General features: G+C 33.5%; 2 protein-coding genes across 4 annotated transcripts in view; both read right to left on the bottom strand.

The window, feature by feature from the left end:
* Nucleotides 1–13,206, bottom strand: part of LOC148605811 (uncharacterized) — a 23,165-nt gene extending 9,959 nt beyond the window's left edge. The window contains exons 1-4 of the mRNA XM_088548162.1: nt 13,069–13,206; nt 4,413–4,683; nt 3,650–3,840; nt 2,620–2,727 (exon numbers count right to left, since the gene is read on the bottom strand). Coding sequence (XP_088404288.1) covers nt 2,620–2,727; nt 3,650–3,840; nt 4,413–4,683; nt 13,069–13,092 — 594 coding nt within the window. The 5' untranslated portion in view covers nt 13,093–13,206. The remainder of the gene's footprint in view (nt 1–2,619; nt 2,728–3,649; nt 3,841–4,412; nt 4,684–13,068) is intronic.
* Nucleotides 11,920–26,550, bottom strand: LOC148605810 (fatty acid hydroxylase domain-containing protein 2-like). 3 transcript variants are annotated; one of them, XM_088548164.1, is made up of 7 exons: nt 26,485–26,550; nt 22,476–22,636; nt 20,071–20,174; nt 18,303–18,424; nt 17,649–17,854; nt 16,685–16,957; nt 11,920–15,716 (listed from the first exon to the last, which is right to left on the bottom strand). In XM_088548164.1, exons 2-7 carry the CDS (start codon nt 22,622–22,624, stop codon nt 15,554–15,556), a joined length of 1,017 nt encoding a protein of 338 aa, XP_088404290.1. In that variant the 5' UTR covers nt 22,625–22,636; nt 26,485–26,550; the 3' UTR covers nt 11,920–15,553. The 3 variants fall into 3 exon arrangements, with proteins under 3 accessions (XP_088404290.1, XP_088404291.1, XP_088404289.1); XM_088548165.1 differs by having other exon boundaries at nt 22,476–22,490; nt 26,485–26,546; XM_088548163.1 differs by lacking the exon at nt 26,485–26,550 and adding an exon at nt 24,784–24,905.

The raw sequence follows: 26,550 nt of genomic DNA, 5'->3' as shown, positions 1-26,550 counted from the left end.
AATTGCCACCCCACCCATGAAAATAATACCTATATATGAACCAAATTGTTAATTTTAGCACATAATCGATGTAAAAAAACATGTTGTTTACTTTTGTTTTGATTATCGATGAATTCAACATATCTTTTCATTTCAGGCGCCGAGTTATTTTCAGTTTTAAGCTGACAATAATGAGTTTTTCATAAAATTGGGAATTTTCGGATTTTAATATTTTCTTCCATTTCGCCTGTAATGTTTTTCAAGTACCCTAATTCGAACAAGCTTTTGTATATTCAAACACATTTATGTAGGATCTTACCTTTCTAATGAGCCAAGACAATGCACAATTAGACGTATTCCAGGCCTTTCGGGCGAAAGAATGGTACCCCCTAACCACTAAAATCTGCCCCAATGTGAAAGAAAATGATCGTTTATAGCATACACGAACTGTATGCATTGTCTGTCTGGCATTTAATATGGAGATCTTCTTGTATGAATCACAAAATCAAGCAAAATTATGTTTTTATTGTCCCGAAGACGACAAAATATTACAAAAAAGAGAAATTTAAGAATAAAACAGATTATCACGCATTTTAGCACATAAATTGTATAATTATATATTTGTTTAAAAAATCACAGTTTTTACATGATTTGATTTTGTTTGCTATCATTATTTTTATACATATAAGGTTTCAAAGAAGCAACTTCGATGAATGATAGGCATACATATATCCATAATCATTTAAAAAATGCTAATCTACCACATACGAATTCTGGGTTTATCACCACGGAAATTTTAGTAGGTATGGAGTACCATTCTTTCGCCTTTCGGAATACGTTAATGTATGTGATACCTCGGCTCATTAGAAAGCTTAGATGCTTCAAAGATATGTTTGTATATGCAAAAGTTTATTTGAAGTAGGGTACTTGAAAAAAAAATGCCAATTACCGTTGAAATGGAAGAAAATATGAAATCCGAAAATTACACTTTTTATGAAAAATTCATTATTGTCACATCAAAACTGAAAAGTACGAGCCTGAAATGAGTAGGTATATTGAATACATCGATAATGAAAGTACAAGAACGCAACATGTCTATTGTACACCGATTATATGCCAAAATTAACATTTTGGTTCATGTTGAGGCATTTTTTATCAAGGGTAGGGGTGACAGTTTGGGCTTGGAAAAGTTCAAATACATGTATTTACTACTTGGGCTCGTTACAAAGCTAAGGCACTATATAATTGTTTTTTGGAATATACAAAAACTTGTTTGAAGTACGGTATTTTAAAGTTTATAAACTATATTACACAAAAGCTTGTTTAAACTGCGGTATTCTGAAAAAAGACAATATCGGATGATATAGTAGAAAATTCTAAAATTCTGAAAATTCACCTTTTTCCGATCTTATAGTAATGTCACCCAAAAAAGAAAAGTCTAAGCGCCTGACTTGATCAGATATGTAAGGTAGATCATTATCTTAAGCCTAAAATATGAGTTCTACCATGTCAGTATGCTGTCAATGAGAATTCTGTTTTATACTCAGACCAGTTTTCTACGGGTAGGGGTAATATTCTTAACATTTGTTGGAAATCCTTCTCCGAAAATTAGTTTGTCGTAGTTTATTTATGTCGAAAATTAAATTATCTATCGAATGATGCCAAATTTGAGACGTTTTAGTGGAGCAATAACTTGTAAAGTTGAATTTATGTGACTTTTGACCGAAAAATCGAAAATCCTATTTTTCGCTTTTTTGATACATTCTGACTACCAAAATTGTCAAAAATCATCAAAAGAACCCCAGAAGTATCAGTTGTGATAATACTAAACAGAAAATACCAAATAAACCATTTTTCACCGAAGCATAAATATTCTAAGGGTTTTGACATTGAAAAATATGTCAATTTAAGCGATTTTTCGGCGGGGTAGAGGTACATTTTTTTCCATTTTACCCCAAAACCCAAGTGTTACCGCAACTTTCTTGGTACCATTGTAAAGCTTATACATTGGACTATATAATGATATATGGGCTATACAATGATACCTAAATTTGTTTAGTTTGTTCACACATGCTATCCCAGAAAGGCTAAGACGCTCAAACAATTGAGTCACAAAAATTTTGGCTTTCTGACCCAGTGGGGTACAAATATAGGCTTATACTGAAAAAGAATCTGAGAATATTCTTTGGCGACAAATTGATTCGGTAATGGGGGGTATAAAGGTACCTAAAAATCACCATTAAGTTGATGAGTGGGGGGTGCACGGTAGGCCCTCCCAGCCCATGGACTAAATGTGGTACATGTCGATCATTACGTTATAGCATGAAAGAAAGACCAATTTTCATCGCAGACGTACATATTTTAGCACAACGTCAAGTATACGTAATATTCTTCTCCTCTTACGGTAGGCTGATCCAGGGGTCCCCATCATTTTGTAAAATAAAAACTCAGCGTACTTTCAGACCCCTTGCCGAAAAACCACATCTGCGAGGTGGGAAAGGTGGTCCCCTGACCCGCCACTGATTTCACCTAATGCGTCTTTATCGCTTACATGTATAATTCCACGTATGCCATTGAATCAGTCATTTTGTACTTGATTGCAGTTAACCAAAAAAAATTAATAAAGTCTACTATGCCTACCACGTCGACAAGGTATTCGTTCTGCGCAATGACGTCAGCAAGGTATACAGCACCAATACCACAAAGGTTATTTCCGTGGAATCGTATCTTCTCAACCTCACAATCACGCTACAGAAAGATAGATATTGATGTTAATACTTCTACATTGAACTCGAATTTGAAAAAAAAACTTTTAAAGCTATTGTTATATAAAAATTTGAATTTAAATATTTAAATGTTATCATAACTATCTAGTTATGATAACATTTGAATTTCTAATTCAAATTTTTATATAGCACTATTATCAATCGTCAGATTCTTGCGGTCGGAATTAGGAATTGCATACATGTATGACACCTTGTTTTCCTTAACTTCATTTTTTATTCGTTTCTCTACTTTGTGTATGTAGATCGTCTCTTTTTACGTTGCTCATTTACTTTTGTTACTTTGTATGTATTATTGTAGTTACTTTCATGGGCGGATCCAGGATTTGAGTTTGCGGGGGGGGGGGCGTTAATTGAATTAAATGCAGTGCAAATCAAGGCAAAAAATATTATGGCACGAAACTTGTGGTAAAAAAAAAATTTTCTACCGATTTAGGCGGGGAGCGTACACCCGGTACGCCAGTCCTTGGATCCGCGCCTGACTTTATGTTCTTTGTAGTGTTTGCCTATTTTCCATGTCTGGTCTTTGTCCCTGGATTACATTCTTTTGATTTCCGCAAGAATCTTGGTTTCCTTGATTACTTTAGGCCAAGTTTTGAGATTTTTTACTTATTTGAATCATTCATTACTGAGGGGATTTTTTCCCGATATTTATGGGTATTAGAATAAGTTTTTATAAAATGGCAGAACCAGAAATTAAAGTAAAAAAATCAGTTATAAACACAATGAACAGTTCAACAAAAAGACTTTAAATGAAAAGTAAAACTTTTTAATGATAGAAATAACGTAAGAAAACGAAGCAAACCGACATTAAATAAAAAGAGGCCCGTTATTTTTTAATAAAATAATAGTCCCTTATTGGTAAACATAATAAATAAAATACATACACTAAGGGCTATTGCACATGCTTTAGTATCTTTTGACCTCATGGTGACACCGATTACCGTCGCTTCCTCCGTTCCAACCGCTTTGTGGAAATTTGAAAGCTGCATTATTTTCATTTTTGCACAGGCTTCCCTATATAAACGTTGGCAAGCCTTTTCTTTTCTACAGTTTCCAAAGTATGCGTCAAGATCGTCTACAATAAATTGAATGCTAAATATAATGATTCAGAAGTATCATTTTGACACAATATGTTCAAAGGTTGAAATTCCGTTCCTCTATACTCAAACAAGGCCCCAAGGCAGAAAATAGCTCGTTAAACAACTTCTAGCATATCCGGAGTAACATCGTCGAAGACAGGTTAAAAGCCAAATCATTCCAGTTGGTTGTTTTAGATAAAGCTTGCCAGGCAACGTCTAGCATTGCTGGAGTAACACCTGCATAGACTGGTTTAAAGCCAAATCAATCTTACTTACTTTCGATTAGAGTGACATGTGTTTCTCAAGTCTGTTACTTATTCAATCCATCTAAATTTTGGGAGTTTTTCTTGATTGAAAGTAATGGCATGTATCCAGTTTGGTTTAAGTCTGTTTACAAGAATTTCTTTGATATACACGGACACCGAATACCACGATCGGAAGTAGAAGTTATAATTACCTTGTAGATGTGCTAAATGACCACTAAAATAGCTGTCCCCTTAATAAATTCATTATAGAATAATCGGCAGGATAAAACATTTCCAATTCGCTTTGTTACAATACTGCATACCTTCTTCTTCTTCGTCATCAGAAAAATCAGAATAGTCCAGGTCTAAGAGTTTCACCTCCTTGTGTTCGTGAGTTAGCTTTCCCTCTTTTTCGGCTGGATCTACAAGCCCCTGTGCCTCCATTTCATCTCTAACTAACTGTACCATATCATGTTTGCTTGGTCTCAAGACCTTTGGTGACGGTGACGTTCTCGTCGCCTGGACGTTGAGTCTATACTGTGCTGCTAGGGTAGAGGCCTTGGCTGTCTTTTTCGTCCGTTCTCTGACATTCTTCTATTGAAATATACACAATTAAGATATTAGCGGATCCAGGGGTTGGAATATTATTCTTGTTTTTTTGAAGGATTGTATTTAGCTCGTGCAAGGTTTAAACAAAAAAAAAACCTTTCCAAAATCTCTTTAGCCGCCCTAACAAAAACGTGTTGTGATATCTCTTCTGGTGGTGGTAAGAGGCAAAACTTATCTTTCATGTCTAATTAAATTTTTATTTTGTACTTATATAATGAATTATAAGATATAAAATAATCTTATATCTCATATATATATATATATATATATATATATATATATATATATATATATATATATATATATATATATATATATATATATATATATCGTCTACCCTATATCGCATACCCTATATCACATCCCTCTACAGACCACATTTGAAGTATGGTTCAAATATATGATATACATTGTAATGTTAAATCTGTATCGCATGCTGTATCAACCGCGAGACTCCTATATCACCCAAGGGCCCCGGCCCGCGGGGTGATATAGGTCGAGGGTTGATACAGCATGCGATACAGACTTGTATATGTAATATACAGTATATATTGCCATATTAGGAGAAAAAATTAGAGCACATACTTGTATAATGATTACATAGAATTATGATGCGCGTCTAAGACAAATTGAACATCTTTAAAATATAATAGTCAGGTAAAGTCTCCTGCTTTACTGGAAACATCTTTCTTGATGTTTTAATCGCATTAAGTATCGGTCCATATAAAATTCAGACAGAGCCTATGGTAGAGGTGATTCAAGGTGTATAAAAAACCACTGAACAAATGACGTCTTTATAGTCTACATATGCTATACTTTTACGTAACAATTGTCGCTTCTGTTTTAAAATTTGTATTTTTGAGAAAGCTGTCTAAAATCAACCAAATCAAACAAAATCAAGATCGATAACTCTTGCATACACAATCTATATAATTTTTATCTCGAACGTGCAACAACCGAATTACAAGCGAAGACTGGTTACGTAGCTTGTAACTGTCTCTGAATTAACCAATTAAAGTGCATTGGGTAGGTTTTTGACATGCAAGAATCATCTTCTGTCTGATTTTCATAAAGACTGCTACTTAAATGGTTATTGACACGTATACATACTACATACACATGTACAATCGTATTTGAATGATATGTAAGTTACTTCTACGGCTAGTAAGTCAAGTAAGAAAGAACGAAGAAAAGAGTTCACGTGTCAACAGAAGTTTTGTTTGTTCTGTTAAACAAATTTAACAACAACGGGCAAATTCTTAACAATTCCATCAACCTCCTAACTGGAAGAACAATAAAACAAAAACAAAAACAAACATGCAACTATAGTTCTTCGTCAATATTGCTAAATTTTGTTTTTCCCAATTTCTGTGAGTAGCCGCTTTGTCGGTGTTATTTTAAGTGAACCTATATCTACCGGAATAACAAATAGAGCGAACTAGAAACAGGCATTATTTCAATGAACTTTCTGTACTAAATTACTAGAAATAGATTCCCACGGTTACCTTTCACTAAGTAATATCCCTTATCTCAAATATCCTCCCGTGGCTAGCCTATCCACCCGTTTTCACTACTTCCCTTACTTGAAACAACCGTCCATGGCTAACCTAGCCACTCGTTTTTACTAACTCCCTTACCTGAAATATCCTCCCATGGCTAGCCTATCCACCCGTTTTTACTAACTCTCTTATCTGAAAAATCCTCCCATGGCTAGCCTATCCACCCGTTTTTACTAACTCTCTTATCTGAAAAATCCTCCCATGGCTAGCCTATCCACCCGTTTTTACTAACTCTCTTATCTGAAAAATCCTCCCATGGCTAGCCTATCCACCCGTTTTTACTAACTCTCTTATCTGAAAAATCCTCCCATGGCTAGCCTATCCACCCGTTTTTACTAACTCTCTTATCTGAAAAATCCTCCCATGGCTAACCTATCCACCCGTTTTTACTAACTCTCTTATCTGAAAAATCCTCCCATGGCTAGCCTATCCACCCGTTTTTACTAACTCTCTTATCTGAAAAATCCTCCCATGGCTAGCCTATCCACCCGTTTTTACTAACTCCCTTATCTGAAAAATCCTCCCATGGCTAGCCTATCCACCCGTTTTTACTAACTCTCTTATCTGAAAAATCCTCCCATGGCTAGCCTATCCACCCGTTTTTACTAACTCTCTTATCTGAAAAATCCTCCCATGGCTAGCCTATCCACCCGTTTTTACTAACTCTCTTATCTGAAAAATCCTCCCATGGCTAGCCTATCCACCCGTTTTTACTAACTCTCTTATCTGAAAAATCCTCCCATGGCTAGCCTATCCACCCGTTTTTACTAACTCTCTTATCTGAAATATCCTCCCATGGCTAGCCTATCCACCCGTTTTTACTAACTCTCTTATCTGAAAAATCCTCCCATGGCTAGCCTATCCACCCGTTTTTACTAACTCTCTTATCTGAAAAATCCTCCCATGGCTAGCCTATCCACCCGTTTTTACTAACTCTCTTATCTGAAAAATCCTCCCATGGCTAACCTATCCACCCGTTTTTACTAACTCTCTTATCTGAAAAATCCTCCCATGGCTAACCTATCCACCCGTTTTTACTAACTCTCTTATCTGAAAAATCCTCCCATGGCTAACCTATCCACCCGTTTTTACTAACTCTCTTATCTGAAAAATCCTCCCATGGCTAGCCTATCCACCCGTTTTTACTAACTCCCTTACCTGAAAAATCCTCCCATGGCTAGCCTATCCACCCGTTTTCACTATATTTCTATTACCTGAAATAACCGCCCATGGTTATTCGTGCCCAGACTGATGCCCGGCGATGCCCTGTTGCTCCCCATCGTTACTGAAATCTCCAGAATGCACCAATTTTATCCCAAATCAACAAAATATCCCATTCTTCACAAGTCAAAATAGGACTCTAATTTTTCGTCACCTTATAAATGCTAATGCTTAATTATTATTTGATCTTTTAATCTTAAAATTTGCGTAAAACTCATGTTTAATTGTTTTGGAGCTTTAAGCTGTAATTGTTTAAAGGGAGAGCTTAAAGAAAACATTCATGATCGGGATTAGACTATGAGAAAATGATCACGACTGTTTTAAAAGTCTGAGCGGTCACTCGGTAGAACCCAAACATTACAACATACTTCTAAGCTGTCAGTATGTCAAAAAAAGTACTTCTCAGTTTAAGAATCAGGCAAAATGTGTATAAAGTGTGGAAAATGAAGGAAAAAAATAGAGATTCAACGGCATTATCCAAGTGCGTGTATGTATATCTCATGACCTCCAGAAACAACCATCAAAGTGTTTGTTAAGTTTGCCATTTAAAATATTGATAGGTCAAATTAAGTTGAAATGCACTATGTAAAAATGGCGGAAAAAATTCCCGCACTTTTTCCCTATACGAGCAGTCAAAAAATATCTACGTCACAGAATTTTCTGGACAAATTCTGGACAAATTCAAATAGCTGTTCGTTTGTTTTCTACATATATTGAATATAGGTTACAGACCACCAATTCAACCAATGAGCATTTGGAACGTACGCAAAAATAGTCCTACACAGAAATTACCCCTGTTCCTCATAGTGCTGTGAAAAAAGTTCTCATCTTATCTAGAAAATTTAAACAGTTTCTGAAAGGAAAAACATTTCTGTACATTTTATAGGTGCATTTTGCTTCTTGTGATGTGAAGCCTAATCTCCATAATGATTTTTAAATATACCCCTATCTTGTGAAAACACTGGGATTTCCCATGCTATTTATAGACCCTTCACTTCCGGTGACCAGTACTGCACTGCAAGTCTGCTAACCCCACATGCCATTCTGAGGATTGTGAGCTGACATATGTAGAATCATGCTGATATATAGTCCTCTGCAGATTAAAGTTAAGGTAAAGTCCAGAGAAGCCATTGAATATTGTGAAATTAGCATAGAAGCCTATGGAAAGTGGAATTAGTGGTTTTTAGCCTTAAGCTGAAGCCATGGCAAAATGAAAAGTTTCTTGAAATAGCTTTAAACTACTTGAAGATCTTGTTAACTTTGCCATGAGAGGAATACACTACAAAAATCCTTCAAAATATGCAATTTTTTAAGTTATAGGTCCAAATTATGGAAAATTGGTCTTTTTGGCTGATTTTTATGTCCTATCTTGTAAAAAGTGTAGAAAATTTAGTAAAAATATCAAATATTAAACTTTGAGGGCTATATTTACCTAAATATGGTGGTAATAAGCACCTGAAATCAAGTTTTGTGTAGATTTGAGCAAAAATTAGGTTAGAAATGAGGAAAAACTCACTTTCATTACTGCGGTTAAGGCCATATCAGCATTCCCCTATGGCAACATGGAAAATCCATTATTGAGTACTTTTTTTGCTTTAGGTGCCCTTTACTGGTCATGTTTTAATGTTAAAACACTGTATTTACAAATTTAAAGCCAAATATATCACCTTTTGTGAAAATTTAAAGATTTAGGATTTTTGACATGTGATCAAGAAAAAGGGGGAGGCATGTCAGAAATAAATTTTTAAAAATAGACCAATTTCTCAGAAAATGATTACTTTTAAAACTATTTCTTCATTGATATTGTTAAAAAACAAATTGTGATTGATATTTTTTATTTGAAAAGTCAGAAAAAGTTCTTTGCAAATATTTAATGCATTTAAGTATGGTAGAATATTGTCACTTTTTTGCTCGCACAACTTGGTTACCCTATATTTAAAAATCAAATATTTAAAAAAGTGCTTGTCACGTTTCACTGAAACTTTGCAAATGCATTCAGTATGTGTGTAGGAAGATACCTGTATAGTTATTTATTTTTTCTAAGACAAAAAGTGACTCTTTAGGTTACAGACCACCAATTCAACCAATGAGCATTTGGAACGTACACAAAAATAGTCCTACACAGAAATTACCCCTGTTCCTCATAGTGCTGTGAAAAAAGTTCTCATCTTATCTAGAAAATTTAAACAGTTTCTGAAAGGAAAAACATTTCTGTACATTTTATAGGTGCATTTTGCTTCTTGTGATGTGAAGCCTAATCTCCATAATGATTTTTAAATATACCCCTATCTTGTGAAAACACTGGGATTTCCCATGCTATTTATAGACCCTTCACTTCCGGTGACCAGTACTGCACTGCAAGTCTGCTAACCCCACATGCCATTCTGAGGATTGTGAGCTGACATATGTAGAATCATGCTGATATATAGTCCTCTGCAGATTAAAGTTAAGGTAAAGTCCAGAGAAGCCATTGAATATTGTGAAATTAGCATAGAAGCCTATGGAAAGTGGAATTAGTGGTTTTTAGCCTTATATTTGAGACAATCTAGATGTATCGAATATATTTGAGGCAAAAAAAATTCAAATCGAGAAAAATGATGTGCCACCCATTGCCTGCTTCTTACACAGAATGGTAGTTCAAAACCCTTTTGGCCCGGTTTAGACAAGTATTCGGTTAACCTTTTAAAGGGATTTCATAAAGTGTCAGGTAAAGATATGATTACTCAAGGTTCAGTGTAGAAGGCTTCATTGCAAAAACTGAAACTCTTATTTTGCGGTTTTTAATGAGATCTTTACCGTAAGGGATCATGGTTTTAGAGTGTGTGACAATAAATTATATACATGAAAAATCAGAAAAAATAAAAAGGGGGTCCGGGAAATTTCACACGGCCTTAAAACATGATTGTCCTGAAATCTAACTCGGTGTATATTTCAATTTACTGATTGGAATAATAGGACTATACGATTTTTTTTGTGTATTCATTTAAATTCATAAAAAGGCGGATGACAATACTTATGTGAAGCTTGTGAAAAAAAACATCTGTATATCGACTATCTAATTATGCAAATTCTTAAAACCAGTATACAGCCAAGAACACACAGACAGACGGACGTATAATATACACGTCAATTAAAACAGTGCGAATCACACAACATACGTTTGGTCATAGACCTGCAAATAAATTTAATAACGGGTCTAAGGCTTGGCAAAGTATGAACAATATCGACTTCCACTTTTGTTCGCTTGTTTAGTGTCTGCCTATTCTTTTTTTATATTCGGTTCAGAAAGTTCATGTCACTGAATACAGTTGGATTTGAAAAATGGATATTGATCAAGTGCAATTTTATTCAATGCCAAATTAATACTATAAGCGCAGTGGATTTCGCCGAACAATCCTATTAACCGTGTGCAAGAAGGGAGCACGGGACATCTAACATGTATTTTAAGCTATAGTCCATAAATTCACCTTATAAAAGATATATTACGAAAACAAATTTCACCGACTTTACCTGCACTTCAAATTTTATCGATGAGCGCCGACATTTTTTGTCGGGTTGCACGCGTGCAAATCGGCTTATGAAATAGTGAATATCGGTCGGGCAGGCGGGAAACATATTTTCGTAACATTTTTCTCGGCAACTATAAATCACAGCCACAATATATTTGGTATGGGGTCCATATCGTGGGACGCGATGCAAGGTGTGTATACTTCCTGTTTGCAGCAGTCCGACCATTTATGTCTTCAGCCCATTTTTCATGTTCTTTTACAAACTGCAAGTCTTAGCCCGTATTTTTCGGTGCCTTGACCGACATTTTAAGTTCCTATAGCTTTGAAACGAATCAGACTAACACTTAACAAAAAGATTATTAATATCTTTTCATGTTATGGTACAAAATTTTGTCGGAAATGGGTTTACATCAATATATCAGTTAAGTCAGGAAACAATGGCGGATCCAGTGGAGAGTTTCTGGGATGTGAAATTCATTGAAAACTTGTTAACTGTTGATTTTGTGAGAAATTTGAGTTAACTTTGAGCTAAATCAAAGCCAGCCGGGATCCACACCCTCCGTATATGAATTGATATCCCCTTTCATATATTCTGGATCAAGTCATGCCTATAAAACAGACTATTACAGACTGACAGATTTCCTGGTTTAACTTGGACAAAAAAAACACATCATTTTTTTTCATCTGCTTTTTATTCAATGAGGTACAATTTAAAAATAACAAAAAACATTCAGCACAATTTAAAACTAAGGAAACCAAAAAAAATGTAGCATACAAAAACGAAAAAAACAGGCACTGTTGTAATCACTGCTGGCTGAAAAAAATGAAGTCCTCTAACTGACACTTGCCGGACATTTCTCTGTTACATTCAGAATTAATATTTTGTCATTTGATTCTGCATACACTTGTTAACAGGAAAAATTGCAACACACGTTTTCACATATTTTGAAAACACAAAAAAACTTGTGTTTTCATATGTTAAGGACCACCATGAAAAACATATGTTAAAGATTTACAAACTAATTCATGAAAATAAGGCATTAATTTAATGGAAAATTAAGTGACACCACTCCACGTAATAGCGAAAAAAGGGGGAATGGCAAAATGTTAAAAAAAATGCTGAAAATTGTACTTAACCTGATTTAATATAGTACTAAACAACAGTAACTGCACTGTACAAAGTTTGAAAAAGGAAATCATTGATCTGTTCCAAAGTTATCATCTGGAAACCGTCGGAGAACAGACAGACAGACAGAAGGACCAAATAACTTTAGGGAAGGTATCACTTGCTGTGGTAGGGTATAAAAACACATTAATAAAATTTATTTGGTAATTCTATATTTTCCATCGGATTCATTCAGTTTTTAAAAACATATGTCTTCATGCATTTTTATATAACAAAACACAAATTCTCTTACTGCTTCTAAACTCATGTTGCTATTTTTCTGTGTAAGAGAAACTGGTCCCAGCAAGAAATGATTCAATGTTGAATTAATGTTGAATTTCAACGTTAAATTTATATTAGATTATGGAAATTGAGATCAACGCTAATTTAACATTGTATCAACTGAATCAATGAGTAATCAACATTGTATCAACTGAATCAATGAGTAATTAACATTGAATCAATGAGTAATCAACATTGTATCAACTGAATCAATGATGAATCTACATTGAGTCAACATGAAATCAATATCAGTTTAAAGAGGTATAGACAAATAGCTGTTTACTTACTCTTTTTGACCACCTTAACTCAAGTTGAATGTGAAATAACCCTCAATGTAGATTTTGTAGAAGACAGCTGATAACCAAAACAAGACTTAAAACATAGGATGCAATTTTTCCTGTGCAATGGAAACTAGTAGTGTATAAGGAATAGTTTTATTTTTATTTTCTTCTCACTACAAAACTATAATATACTGCAGTAGGATTGATTTGAAACCATAGTATTTATATGCTTCAATTTCACGTACTGTATTAGATATTTTAAAAAGTTATAGTAATATATATTTTTTTAAATTGTAGAAAATCATGAACAGTGTTCTATTGAAAAAAATGAGTAAAAAAATGGAAAAATTTACCTGAATTGTTATGTGTGACCTCATCTAAAAAAATAAACAATTATATATGACTATTTGATAAGACTCAGATCTACAAAACATTTGAAGCAATCTTTATGAAAAATATTAATCTAATAAAAATCTACAGGATTGCTGAAATCAGACTAGATCAGATCTATATGTAATATCCTAATAGAAAACTCACTCCTAAAAATAAATACCAAATTTTTAGAAATTATTGTCATGTTTTCATGAAAGAAAATGGGTGACAGAAAAGATGTATTTACTAGGTATAGTTCCATCTAAAAATCATGCAGAAGATGATATACCACTTCTTACAGTGTAAATAGTTTAGACCCTAAAAACCATACCAGTCTTATCATAGCAACTCCATAAATGCTGTATACATGTGTAATATGACTTTTATTGTTTTACTGGATATGTAAAAAAATGTTTGCTGAATATTTTCCCAAAACTTTTTCATAGTATTAAATTAGTTAAATTTTATATGTAAATATTAACTGTAAATGTAACCTTAATTTAATTACAACTTTTCTGGTGTAAATAGTTATTTTAAATCTGATCACATAATCTTAACTTCATTTACTGATGTAAATATATTTGTAGTTATTCTAAATCTGCTTTAGAGCTTCTTGTCATAAAAATGTTTCGTGCATAAGATATGCAATCATTTCCAATAATTAGTTTCTGCATGATTCTTAAGTGGAGTTTTAATTACAGTATATATAACTGCTCACTAGAAAAGTCCCATTAATACTATCATTAAAAAAACACAAAGATTGCATTGATGTTACAAATAATAAAACGACAAAAATAATTCATAAAATAATATTCAAATCTCAAATAAACATTTCTTTTTCTCTTTCTCACAACTCTAGAAAAAAAATAATAATCTCATTTCAGGATATATAATTACAAGGTCATTTCAAATTTCACATCTCAATTCTCAGGCCATCTTGTCATAAAATCATAGAAGAAGAGGTACTTCTTTTTATTGTAAGGCACAGACCATTTTCTTCTCCAGGGGGCCTGGGGTTTTATTTTAATTTTTTTTCCTAAAATTTGGTCCCCTCAGTATAAGAATGGTTGGTGCCTATTAAAGAAAGTGATGAGGGTGCTTTTTATATTAACAGCCAGACAAAATGATAATGGAGATGCATTTCTGCTTTTAATTTACTGGTACCCATATAGCAAATAAATTGGGAATTGACCAGGCCTAAAAGCCTTCAGGAAATTAATTTTTTTTTTTTTTTAAACTTAGTCATTGCAACTTATATGCATATAAAATATTCAGTTTTGAAGGGAGAGAAGGTATTATAGAAAAAGAAAAGAAAATCCTTGTAAAGAGGAACCTGCCTAAACTAAACACTGAATATGCCAAAACTTGTCAAAATTAATTCTTTCTGGTCTTTTAAGTACTTCTCTGTCTAAGAATCGGGCAAAATGTGTAAAAGGTGTGGCACATGAAGGAAAAAACAGAAATTTTATTGCATTAACCAAGTATTTATATCTGATACCCTCCAGAAATAACCATCAAAGTGTTTGTAAAATTTGCCTTTTTATGATATTGATAGGGCAAATTTTGTTGAAACGCACTATGGAAAATAGCTGGAAAATTTTCCTGCACTTCTTCCTTATATAAGCAGTCAAAAAATTTCTACATCACAGATGCTTCAGGTTAAATATAAACAGCTTTTCAGTTGTTTTCTAAATGTATTGAATATATTAGTGGCAAAAAAGATCAAATTGAGAAATATGATGTGCCACCCATTGCCTGAATCTTACACAGAATAGTACTTAATCAATTCAAAATGTGTATAAACACATTATGTCCAAAATGAACAAGTTCAACCATACAAAAAGGGTTCAATTTAAGTAGATTTCTATTTCAAGTTTCTGTCTTGTTCTTCATAAGTGACTTGGTTTATTTTTGCAAAGCAGCAGAATCAGAGACAATACATAGCAATTATAATTCATAGCACTTTGAATTAAAGGGTCTCTAAAAATAGTTTGATTCTTAACAAAATAAATATCTATCAATATCGACATATCACAGTTAAGCACTTTTGACAATCACCGAAAAGCATTTGAAAACAAGATTGCTACACATACATGTAGGCATATGTCCCCCGCTCCAGCAAAAAAAGCTTAAGTGAAAAAGTCTAATAGCTCCTGTAAAACTTGCTGAATCCAAATGGTGATCAAATGTGATCAACTACAAATAACGACTCACAATCCTACAAAATTTGAACTAAATCCGTAGAGCAGTTTCTAAGGAGTTGCATCAACAGGAGTGTGATGGAGGGACACTGGTATTTCTATATCCTCTTCAACGTTATGGCGGGAGACAAAAAAAGAAACAAAGATTTATGTTTAAAACAACATTGACTTGTTCACTGGAGCAACATCTGACTTAAGTTAAACAATTATGACGACACTGACGAATGCTTCTTCAACCGGGAATCACCGATTTCTAACTATTCTTTTACTTTCCTTTAGTTTCTGGTGGAACATCAGGGTATTGCTGAGACAGGGGAGTGAGACTTAGAGACATGATGTGACGCTGGTAAGCTTTACTGGCTCGGAAGTTGTCATCAGTTCCATGGAGGCGATCAAGGACTCCAAGTACACCAAAACAGTTGTTGAACCTGTCAGAGAAAGTATTTTTGGTATACAGAAATTATTACATTAATTACATTTGGAAGCAGAAGTATTTGAAATATTACCATGACTAATAATAACTACATTGGTAAATGTGTATATAAAATGTTAATATAATCACAAAGACAAAGTGATTAAGACTTTAAAAAAAAATACAGGCCAAATGGAGCCTTGATTATTGAGGACAAATAAGAATGACCAATATTACCGTGGTAACAAAGGAGAACTGGATTGGTCTGAAAAAGCATGGTTTGTTTGGTGGGTTTTTCTACACCATGAATTACTTTACTATGGGCAGTGTTTGAATTTTATATGGACTTGTACTTAAAACTCTAGTCTCTGGGTCCACCAAAGTCAACAGCACTATTCACCTCAAATCTATAGAAAGAACACTGCACAGCCCTCAATTTAGTCTAGGGAAATGGTCGCATTGGTGACTTAAATAACGTTTTTGCGAGTGAAAACAATATTAAAGTTGCCAATTGGTGACTTGAAATAATATTGACTGGCGACCAAAAAATCTGGAAAAAAATCATGTCCGAGCCGGTATTTGTCATATGTTACTCAATTGTCACCAGTATGTTTGAAAAAACGAGATTTTGAAAACGATTTCAAGCGTGTCATCAATTGTTTCTAATTCCACGTAATGGCGGAGAAAGTAAAACAAACACTTTTGACAAGTTTTTTAACGAACAAGGACACCAGACAACATGAAAAACTAAAACCAAAAACAAATTAAAAATTAAAAAAGTGAATGACTCAGACAAAATGAAAATACATGGTATTACTTGAACTTGTGATAACATTTTTTCTGGCGACCTACTTTTTTTGGCTGGCGACCTAAAATTTGTGTTGGCCACTAAAATTTCAAGGTTGGTGGCCTAAAGACCACCTAGTTTCAAAAGGGACTTTGAGGGCTGCTGCATGGAGTTTCAGAAAGACTAAAAAAATTTACTTTTGATGGTGATAGTCATGCGCCTCAGGTGATGGTAGAAATGGGAAGTGATAACCGCAGTGTGAGATGGTTGTTGATACCAAGGCTAGGAAGAACCACATCCATGCTGTTGCGAGGTGAGATCCCATTATAATTGGTCCCATCATAATTGGCAGCAAGTTACTTATACAATGCTCCACAGGATGGGCATATATACACACTATTCCAATTGGCGCAGTCCACTCGTGATGCATTTTGTGGAAGCGTTTGTACAGTTTATTACCATGCATCAATCTGAAAAATAAAAACAAACAAATGTTTTTTTTTATTTACCTACCCTTCAAAATTTTCAATTTCTTGCACTAGGTATCTATGATCATGACCTTTGACATACTGTTCTGCTGTCATAATGACAGATCATATTCTTGTCAGAATAGATTCAAATTGGGCAAGTTTCATTAAATTCCATCCAGTTAACTGAAATAACCTAACCAAGAAAATTAAGATTACAGTACCGGAACCGGTCCTTGCAACAAAAATTGCAACCAGTCATCATTCACTGATCACTTTCCAATCAGTAATTGATCTGCAAACCAATCCATTAAACCGGTGATCGCATCATGTGACCACAGAGTGGTTAATATAGTTTACAGGTTCCTTTGTTTTATTTGTCAATATTACATATATTAACATAATGCAGTAGATTTAAACATTAATTAATACTTTTATTTTACATTTGTTTTATTTGTAACAGATCATCCATCATTTAACATTACAAAACTGCGATCAGATCAGTCACTGGTCATCAGTTATAGATCTGTCACGATCAATCAGTCAGCGATCATCGATCCATCAAATCGTTGCATGAATCGGTTGGTTCAGGGACTGTACAAGTATGCTAAGCTAAACACTACACTTTTAGATTCAATGAACATCAGGGACAATAAAAGAATACAAGACAGATTTTATTTGATCAGATTATTACCTATGTGAATAATAAAACCCTATTTCTTCCACCAGACTGAATACAGTCAGCTCTAGTATAACCCACTGGAATGTTGGCATCTCACCGCTGATTGGACATCCCCTCCATTTCATAAGGTAATATCCAACCAATGTGACAAAGAAAGATACCACAAAACCATTAAATAGGACAATCTTTACACATTTCTTCAACTTTTCTCTGTCAACCTGAAATTCAAAAGATAAACTGACATTTTTATTCATTTTACCTGAGATTTGAATTGAAACAAAAGTTTATTACTATATTTATACTCCAGAAACAAACAGTAACAATGTTTTGATTAAAAGTAAAACTTATACATGTAATTTCCTATTAGGCTGCAAAAATAAATATGGACAAGTAATAACTCTAGACTGCCAAAAAAAAAATATGAATGGGCAATCATTCTAGACTGCAAAGATAAAGATGAAAGGGCAATGACTATAAGTCCATTACTATACCTTCCGCATGGAAACATGTAATAAAGATTCTGTGAAAGTTTCATTCAATTCCATTCAGTTGTGTAGGAGTAATGGATAAAAGATGTGTCCCCCCTGTATAACGAGAAGAAGGAAAGAAGGAAGGACAAACACCCCTATCACATAACATACCAATAATACATCTTTTATATCTTACCGGTACATTTTTATCCTCTTGTATTTTATATTTCAGGAGGAAACTGGGCTTTCCTGTGGTATCCAAGATCAGCAGAACTGCATTGGCTCCCCATATCACAGCATTGGTGAAAAGTATTGTTCCTGTGATTATAGAGAAGTTCAAAGATTACTTAATAAAAAAGAGAAGGGAAATAAGATGTTATCAAAAGACAACAATCCCACTAAATAATGTAAAAATAGCATGGCAACCTGTCCAAGCTCATGGTACCATGTGGCAAGGGCCAGGCATTATTCAATTCAGAAAAGCAGAAGATGCTTACACAACCGGTGCACCTGGTCCATACTTCCAGTTTTAGTGGAGTCCAAGTTGCTCATTAACTTTTGTTACTTAGAGTCACAGTGAATCAATGCAGGTGTGATGAGATAGTGATGTGGAAGATAATTAAATATGGCTTCCTCTGAACTGAAAACCTCTTGCAAGATTTATAAATGATATTTAAAATTTCCTCTAAACATACAATAATATAATACAATCAAATTTATCAATAATGGAAAGTGCCATGTCTGTGTATATTTATGATTTCCCACAATATCACATTTTCACTGACCAATCTGAGGGTTCTTCAATTTGCAATACAGTGTTTTGTACACCTGGCTCTACTGATGATAAGCAAGGACCCAGGGTCCCAGGCTTGTTAAAACAAAACATCCAAAGGCAGCCAATGGAGAGGGGGAATGAATTACCTCACTGCTTCGATTGATACAGTACCTGAAATAGTCCATGCAAGAAATATTGTGATCGATCATCGATCATTGACCAGTTTCCGATCAGTCATTGATCCATCAAACCGATCCATTAAACCGGTGATCACATTACGTGATCATAGAGCAGTCAATACATTTTACAGATTCTGTTGTTTTATTTGTTATTTTTACACATATAAACATAATGCAGTAGATTTAAACATCAATTAATACTTTTATTTTAAATTTGTTTTATTTTTAGCAGATCATGTGTCATTTTACATAAAAAAAACTGTGATCAGATTGGCCACCAGTCATTGGTTTTCGATCTGTCAGTGATCAATCAGTCAGCGGTCACTGATCCGTCAAATCGTTGCATGGATCAGTTCAGGGACTGTAACCCAATATACATGTAGTAGATATGTAACACTTACAACAGACACATGTAGGAACATGAATGAACATATAAAACAATAAAATAAGCCTTAAACAAATTTTGGACCCTAAAAATATCTACAAGTCCTATTTATATTCATATATGACACAGATATCAGATACTGGTATATTTAAAAAAAATGTTTCTAATTTTTTAACAGGATATAAGAAATAATTTGGTTCGCAGAAGTCTACACTTATTGTAAACTGGTCCAAACCAGTTTATTGAGTATAACCTCTTAAAAAATCAGAAACATTCCTTCTTATTTAATTTCTAATAAATGACAGTCCAAATATTAGTACATGTGTAATCAAAACATTGTTACATTTTGTATGTTTAGAATTATATGAATCTTGCAATGCGGACTAATCAACCTCATAGTACAAAGCCATATTATAAAAATAACCTGTTTGCCCTTACCCGAATAATACAGTTGTTATATTCCACTCACTATTGATCGCTACATTAACAGAAGGTAACTAATTAAGGAAGAGCTAGAATCAATGACAGTGTGGGCTTGAATTATTCAAGTTAGGTTTGCCCAAAGAGAACCAACCAAACAGGAAGCTTGTCACAATTCATATTAAATTATGCACTGATATCTTACCTAAGACTCCAACAGCGAAATCATTTCTCCCAAACAAGTCATACACACTATCCCAAGAATTCTTCCAGAAATTTCCGGAAGCTCCCCAGAACTGCTGTAAATGCCTGTAAATAGTAAAATCATTACGAGACTTGACCACTAAATGAAATACTATCAGCTGATATCTCCAAAACCACGGTTTTATGTAAATATCATGTAGTACAAAGGCAATGAGTTTAAATCTCCATGTTGAAATATTTATGCCATGGTAAGTTTCATAAGACATTTTCAGACATTCCCTTTGACACTGGAAGTTACTGTAGTACATAATATTAACATGAAGTACTAAGGAAAACCAATATTTTTTTTTGTCTTTTTGAATGAGAGAAATAATTGCATGATTTTGCATCATTCTTTATTGGTTGGAGGTCAAATTTTTTAAATCTTTCATATAAATCTTATTTAAAGAAGAAAACAAATTATGAAAAAAGATAAAAATATATCTAAAATACAAGATGGTACATGTTGTGCAAAGAAAATAGTCTTTATTCATGATAATTGAAAAAAACTGGAATTTTACAGGTTTTATAGGAATAACTAAACATAGTATAATTAAGTTTTCATGAATAAGATAAGAGCTGCTCCAGTATTGGTTGTATTGGGGTCATAAGCAATTAGTTTCTCTTCTGATGCCACTAACCACTACATGCAATTAAAACTGATATTTTTTTTATATTGTTCAATGCAAAAAAATGCAATAAAACCCAGCACTTATGATTCATTTTTAAAAATGCATCCTAACAACCCAGACACATACAATTTAACAGAGCATTTAAAAACCTAAAAAATAATTTGGTCTAGCCTGTAATCGATATCATGTGACCTACATGTATATCTTCCTTAGGGCCAACATGTACCAACTTGAAATTCGTCAAATGAATAAGTACATATATATTAATATGCCAATAATGAAAGAATATTTTACAAGTTAACATGATTTCATGTTTGTATAATATACTGACAGGTTCCATCTAACATTCTCAAGAAGAAGAAAAGAAAAAAAAAGGTAGACTGTACAGTTTTTGCAGGAATAATTCATGTGTTAAATTCAAAGCCAAAGGTATATCTTAGAAGCTTAATAAACAGAGGAAGACTCTGAATATTTGATGTACATGTGAAATAAAGAGGCTGTGTCAATTACCTAACAAAGAGCATAGGGTGGATAAAAATAATTTAAATTTAAAGATAAAGAGAATTTTAATAGTGAAAACAACATTCTGACATAAACACATCCCCGTAGGCAGGAATGCAAGAATTTTTTTAGGGGGGGGGGGGTTACATCGACTTGCGAATCTCGACTTTAATCGTCAGACTTCAATCTAAATGCTGAGTTTAATAAGACTTGTTGATTTCCAAGAGGGGAGTTCATCCAAACCCCTCTAACCCCACTGGCTACAGGTATGGAACAATACCTTATTAAGAATCCAGTAAATAGAAATAATTAAGAATTGGCAATAATAAAAATTTTGTCTATTGAAAAATAACATAAATTTTCCATGTGCATATTGTTTATTGCGTGAAGTGCAATAAACAAAATATGCACCTGGAAAATTTATGTTATTTTTCAATAAACAAAATTTTTATCATAGCCAATTCTTATAAATTAATTTTAAAACATATTTTTATCTTTAAACATGAGACAAGTAGCTCTGAATTTAACTGAATATAGGCTTACCAATATTTTTTTTATCCACTGAGATATAACAAAATTATATTAACCAATCAGATTACAGTATTTATCTCAAATTAATTTATTAAAAAATATTTTTAAAAAACACATTTCTACCTGCAAATACACCCAACACGACATAAAAATATTAGTCAAAGTGTAAAAAAATGTAAATTCATACAACTTTATTCTACAAGAAGGGATTGTCATCAGGTTTATTACAATAATAAACCATATAAATATAATAATTAATTGATTTTAGGTCATAACTTTTAGAAAACTTATACTGAATTCCCTGGTAACTCAATGAGTTGTTTGTAAGTTTTTTTTATTTACCAGCTTTAAAGTTCATAAGATGGCAATCAAAACAGATTATTATTTTTGGCTTTTTAAGAGGAATAACTCGTTTAAGAAGTTGCCTTAGGCAGTTTTGGTTAATCTTTGATAGTTGTTTAGATAAAAGTAAATCCTTCATAATTGACACCTTTTTTTAAAAAGGTTATGGGGATGCAATGGGCTTAAATGTGACCAAAATCAACTCAGTTGTTTCTGGAGAAAATCATTATGTGAGTGTAAAGTGATAGTCATACAGAGTCTCACCAAGTTGTGAGCAAAGAAATCCGAAAACTCACCGAAATCCCACCAAGAAATAAAGTTTTCCCTTATATAATGTATATAATATTAAAATTCAACTTACCAAACTACAGAGTTCCTGAAAGCAATGAAGATAAGCAGTGGTGAACCTATCACAAACAGAGCTTTCTTAATGGTGTCTAGCAGTTGAACCTTCTTACTCTGATTAGCATTTAGTCCACTGTCAGACAAGGAGTTTAAGGTACTTGCCATCTTGGCTGTAGTCTAAAATCAGAGAAGGTTTCACCAGTATAAAGGTCACATGTCAGTGTTCCAGGATACCACTTTAAGCAAGTGCAATTTTGGTGAAGGAAAGTTGTTTTTTATGCTCCTCTTTCCATTTGGTTTGTTGAAATTTTGAATTTTTGAAATGATTTGTAAAGTTTGGAAAGTAGACACTAACTGTGGGAAAGTTAATCTACAATTAGAGTCTAGGATACCTAGAATTTTCAAAAAATCATATGACACTGCATATATTCAATTTCTAACAATAGAAAGTGTTAAGTGGCTGTCCATGTAAAAATAAGGCAAATCATAGATACAGTCTGTGTGAGTAGTGCAGGGTAAATTTTATGACACTGAATTTATTGTTCCAATGTAATATATGTAACATACATGTATGTATATCGAAAAGTATAAAGTTTGTTTTTAATTGACAATGGATGGCTCAGAAAATGATTTTAAAATTCCCCAAACAAAGCAACCAAATTTTGCTCAAATTAAAGAGTTATCTCCCTTTTTTCAATGAATTTCAATGCTTCTATGTAATTTATTTTTCTTTTAATCGTAGCAGTTAATTCAAAGCTAATTCAACTTTAATAAAGAATACATTTTAGAAATGAAATGGGTAAACATTTTTATAAAACATTATTGGTCATGTGCCACCCACTGCCTGGTTTTAACCTGGAAGCCCCCATAAACAAACATTGTATTGAACACTTTTTTGTCAATATTTATAGTAACTTAATTATTGACTCTTTTATATGTATTAAAACAACTCCTATCCAACCTATCAAAGTATGATACATGTACATGTAGGTACATATAAATATATTTTACAAGTATTTTTGTGGCAATATACATGTACATTACACAATGCAGGTGTGATCTTAACACTAAAGGCAAAAAAAAAATACATCTCTGTTACCTGCTTCCCTACCCTATTTATTTTTTAGCCTGCCCTAAACATTTTATGGCCATTTGCGTCAAAATTATACTCTGCCACCGAGGATTGAACCCTAGACCGCTTGGTGACAAGCCATCGACAAACTGATTCAACAATTCCTTTAGCCAAGTCAATTAACTATTTAAATCCCACTACCTACTACAACGCAGGCAGGCCGTCCTGCACAAGTGTTTGATGACCCCATATTTCACTCATTCCTTAAGTAGGTCAGCATTTACAATCTGTATTTCACTCATTCCATATTTAGTTAATAGTAGGTCAGTAATTAGGATCATGATAAATTTATTTTGTCTTTAATAAAAGAAAATCCAGGCTACATATATAGAATTCAAAACAAATCATGTTCATCAATTTTAAAGGAGGCTTAATATTTTGACCACAGGAAATGGGTTAACCCACTATACATGGTATCACTGATATCAAATTCCAGTAAACTTACATTTTTCAAAAGTATTTACTCTAACAATAAACGTAGTAATTACTTGGACATTTTACATAAAAATCAGCGAGATCTGCATTAAGTAAAATCTCAAAGCCTTGAAATCAAAAAGGGTAGACATTTTTCAATACCAATAGATGAAAGTCTTTGCTGACCTGTAACACTGGGGAAATTGAAGACCAACAACATTTTTATCCAAATCTGTTAGATCCCAGTTTAAAATAAAATTGTGTAATGTACTTAATATCAATATCAATCTAAAAACTGATGATTTTCTCATTAAGTGCTTAAATAGTAACACTTTTGTGGTATTAAGAATAATAAGTAATTATATTAGCGATTGTATTTCCATCAGAAGTTCTGTCTTGTCATAATAATCATTCATAATATTATGCATTATTATGTTATACTTGTTTATCATTATGAGACTTGGGCCTTTGCAAATTATTATAATTGTGTTAGTGCCAATAAAGAATTTGAATTTGAAATTACACTCTACTTGTTTGGATACATTGATAATGATGGCATTACTTTAAATGCACACACAGTAAATTTTCAAGGTATGTCACTTTACCTTTAGTTTGTGAACTGAAGATGAACAATATAAAGCCTTCACAATGAAGGGTCCAAAGTTCATGTTCGATAATTTTCCCCCCAATGGCAATATTTAGAATGACAAGTTTCGGTAATTTGTGCGTCGACCAGTACTGCTTTAAAACCTGCATCTACATTTTTATCAAACGATACCTGCTTTCCAAACGCCTGTACTTCAATAATTTGTTTACCCTTCGAGGTGTAGAAAGTAAGTGTTTACAAACAACCTGTGATTTAACGGAAGTGAAGATACTGTTTAAATCGTCCCAGGGAGTGATCGGATTTTTGTCAATTCGACCCAGGTTGTTAAAGATTAGAGAAACCTGTACACGTCAATTAAAAACATAACATATTTTGTGAAGTGGTTCAGTTAAGCGCAAAATTAGAATATAACAATAGCAACATTTAAAATGTAAAAGGGAAGAAAATATAAATAAAACGCATAAAATATATCAAGAAAGTAAGGTCAAAATGCCTCCGTCAGGCAAAAAGGTATAAAGGCAGCGTCAGAAAACAAAAACAACTAAATGGCAATATATATGGATAACCATTTCATTAGCAAAAGGAGAGCTGGGATATTTGAAACAAAAACGTCCAAAATTTTGAAGAAATTAATAAAAAAAACTCATCCAGGCATTGACAAAATACAAATAATTATTACATATTTTCCCAATTACTTAAGACAGGTTTTCAAAAAAAAAAAAAAAAAAATCCGTTCGGTTGCTTCTGAAATATAATCAAAATCTTTTCGTTTGCGCGAAATTCTTTTTTTATCTGACATCAAATCCTAGCTAACTCCCAAACAATCCCCGTAAAAAAATGATTGATTCGTAAATAAAACCAAACCGACATTGTAATATTCTATAAATGTACTTGTGAATACCTTTTATAAACGTCAAACATGTGCAGCTGTGATTATGTATCTTCTTTGTGTAACCTGTAGTATTTTCTATACACGTGACACACCAATTGGGATCCCTTCCTTTATATCTGCGAATGCTTAATTTTACCATAGAAATTTGCGTGTGTGTTGCCAGTGCTTTAGCTTTTGTGTGACGCCTTTTTTCCTTACCTTCAGTTTGTATGTGTAACGTGTTTTATTCACTTCGCACTATTGTGTATGTCCAACTTTTTTTTTGTTTACAGTGTTCACATTCAGGTCATGTTTTGGTATTTTGACGTATTTGAACTATCCCACTATTTCGGTAATTTTGCCAATATTTAGCCAAATCAATATTGCATACCCCTAAGTCTTTCTCTCCGTACTTATCTGCCCTAAGAGCCCCGTACAGGTCCGGGTGTCAAAAGAATAGGCCTGCAGCAGCGCTAAGCTTGTCGTAGAAGGCGACTAAATAGTGCTCAGGAACCTAGCAGAGGGCTAGGCACTCTGACCACCGAACAACTGGGATGTGTGGAATGGGGTACCCCTTGCATGTTACATGCTGGGGTTGACAGGCTATAATACGGAAAACCTAACCGCAAACCATAGTGGTGCACCGTGTTGGGAAAGATGCCACGTTCCTCTCACGCTAAAGAACCCTGCTGTGGTATTCGATAGGAGTAGGAACCTCTGCGCTCCGCCACAGGAGGTTAAATTGCCCGACCTTACCCATCCCTCCCTTTTTCTTGTGGCAATCAAAATTTGTCGACCCTATTATCCTTGTGTCCAATTCCATTTTTCATTTCATCATCATTTCATGTTCATTTTATCAGCCATTTCATGTTCATCGTCTGAATATAGCTGAAATATTGCTGTTCGAACGTTAAACCCCAACAATCAATCAATCTGTCTTAAGAAGAAATTTTATTTCTTTTTTCGATGTCTCATCATCAGGTATTTTTTGTCTTTCTTACCTTCTCGTCAGTCCAACATTTGAAAGACTAAGAATCTTTTCCTGCATTCTTTCAGCTAATCAGCGC

Source organism: Perna viridis, chromosome 10 (genome assembly GCF_037379345.1).
Source record: "Perna viridis isolate PV_CMFRI_1.1 ecotype Kerala chromosome 10, ASM3737934v1, whole genome shotgun sequence".
Taxonomy (NCBI): Eukaryota; Metazoa; Mollusca; class Bivalvia; order Mytilida; family Mytilidae; genus Perna; species Perna viridis.
The sequence above is the reverse complement of the archived record's forward strand: the minus strand, read 5'-3'. Positions and strand labels throughout refer to the sequence as shown.

What these genes read in the sequence shown, in the direction of transcription:
- LOC148605810 (XM_088548164.1), bottom strand. Translation starts at nt 22,624, where the DNA reads ATGGCAAGTACCTTAAACTCCTTGTCTGACAGTGGACTAAATGCTAAT. An exon ending in TTTCGCTGTTGGAGTCTTAG is followed by an intron (nt 18,425 to 20,070) that starts GTAAGATATCAG and finishes CTATAATCACAG; the next exon opens with GAACAATACTTTTCACCAAT. An exon ending in GGGTTTTATTATTCACATAG is followed by an intron (nt 16,958 to 17,648) that starts GTAATAATCTGA and finishes TTTATTTTTCAG; the next exon opens with ATTGATGCATGGTAATAAAC.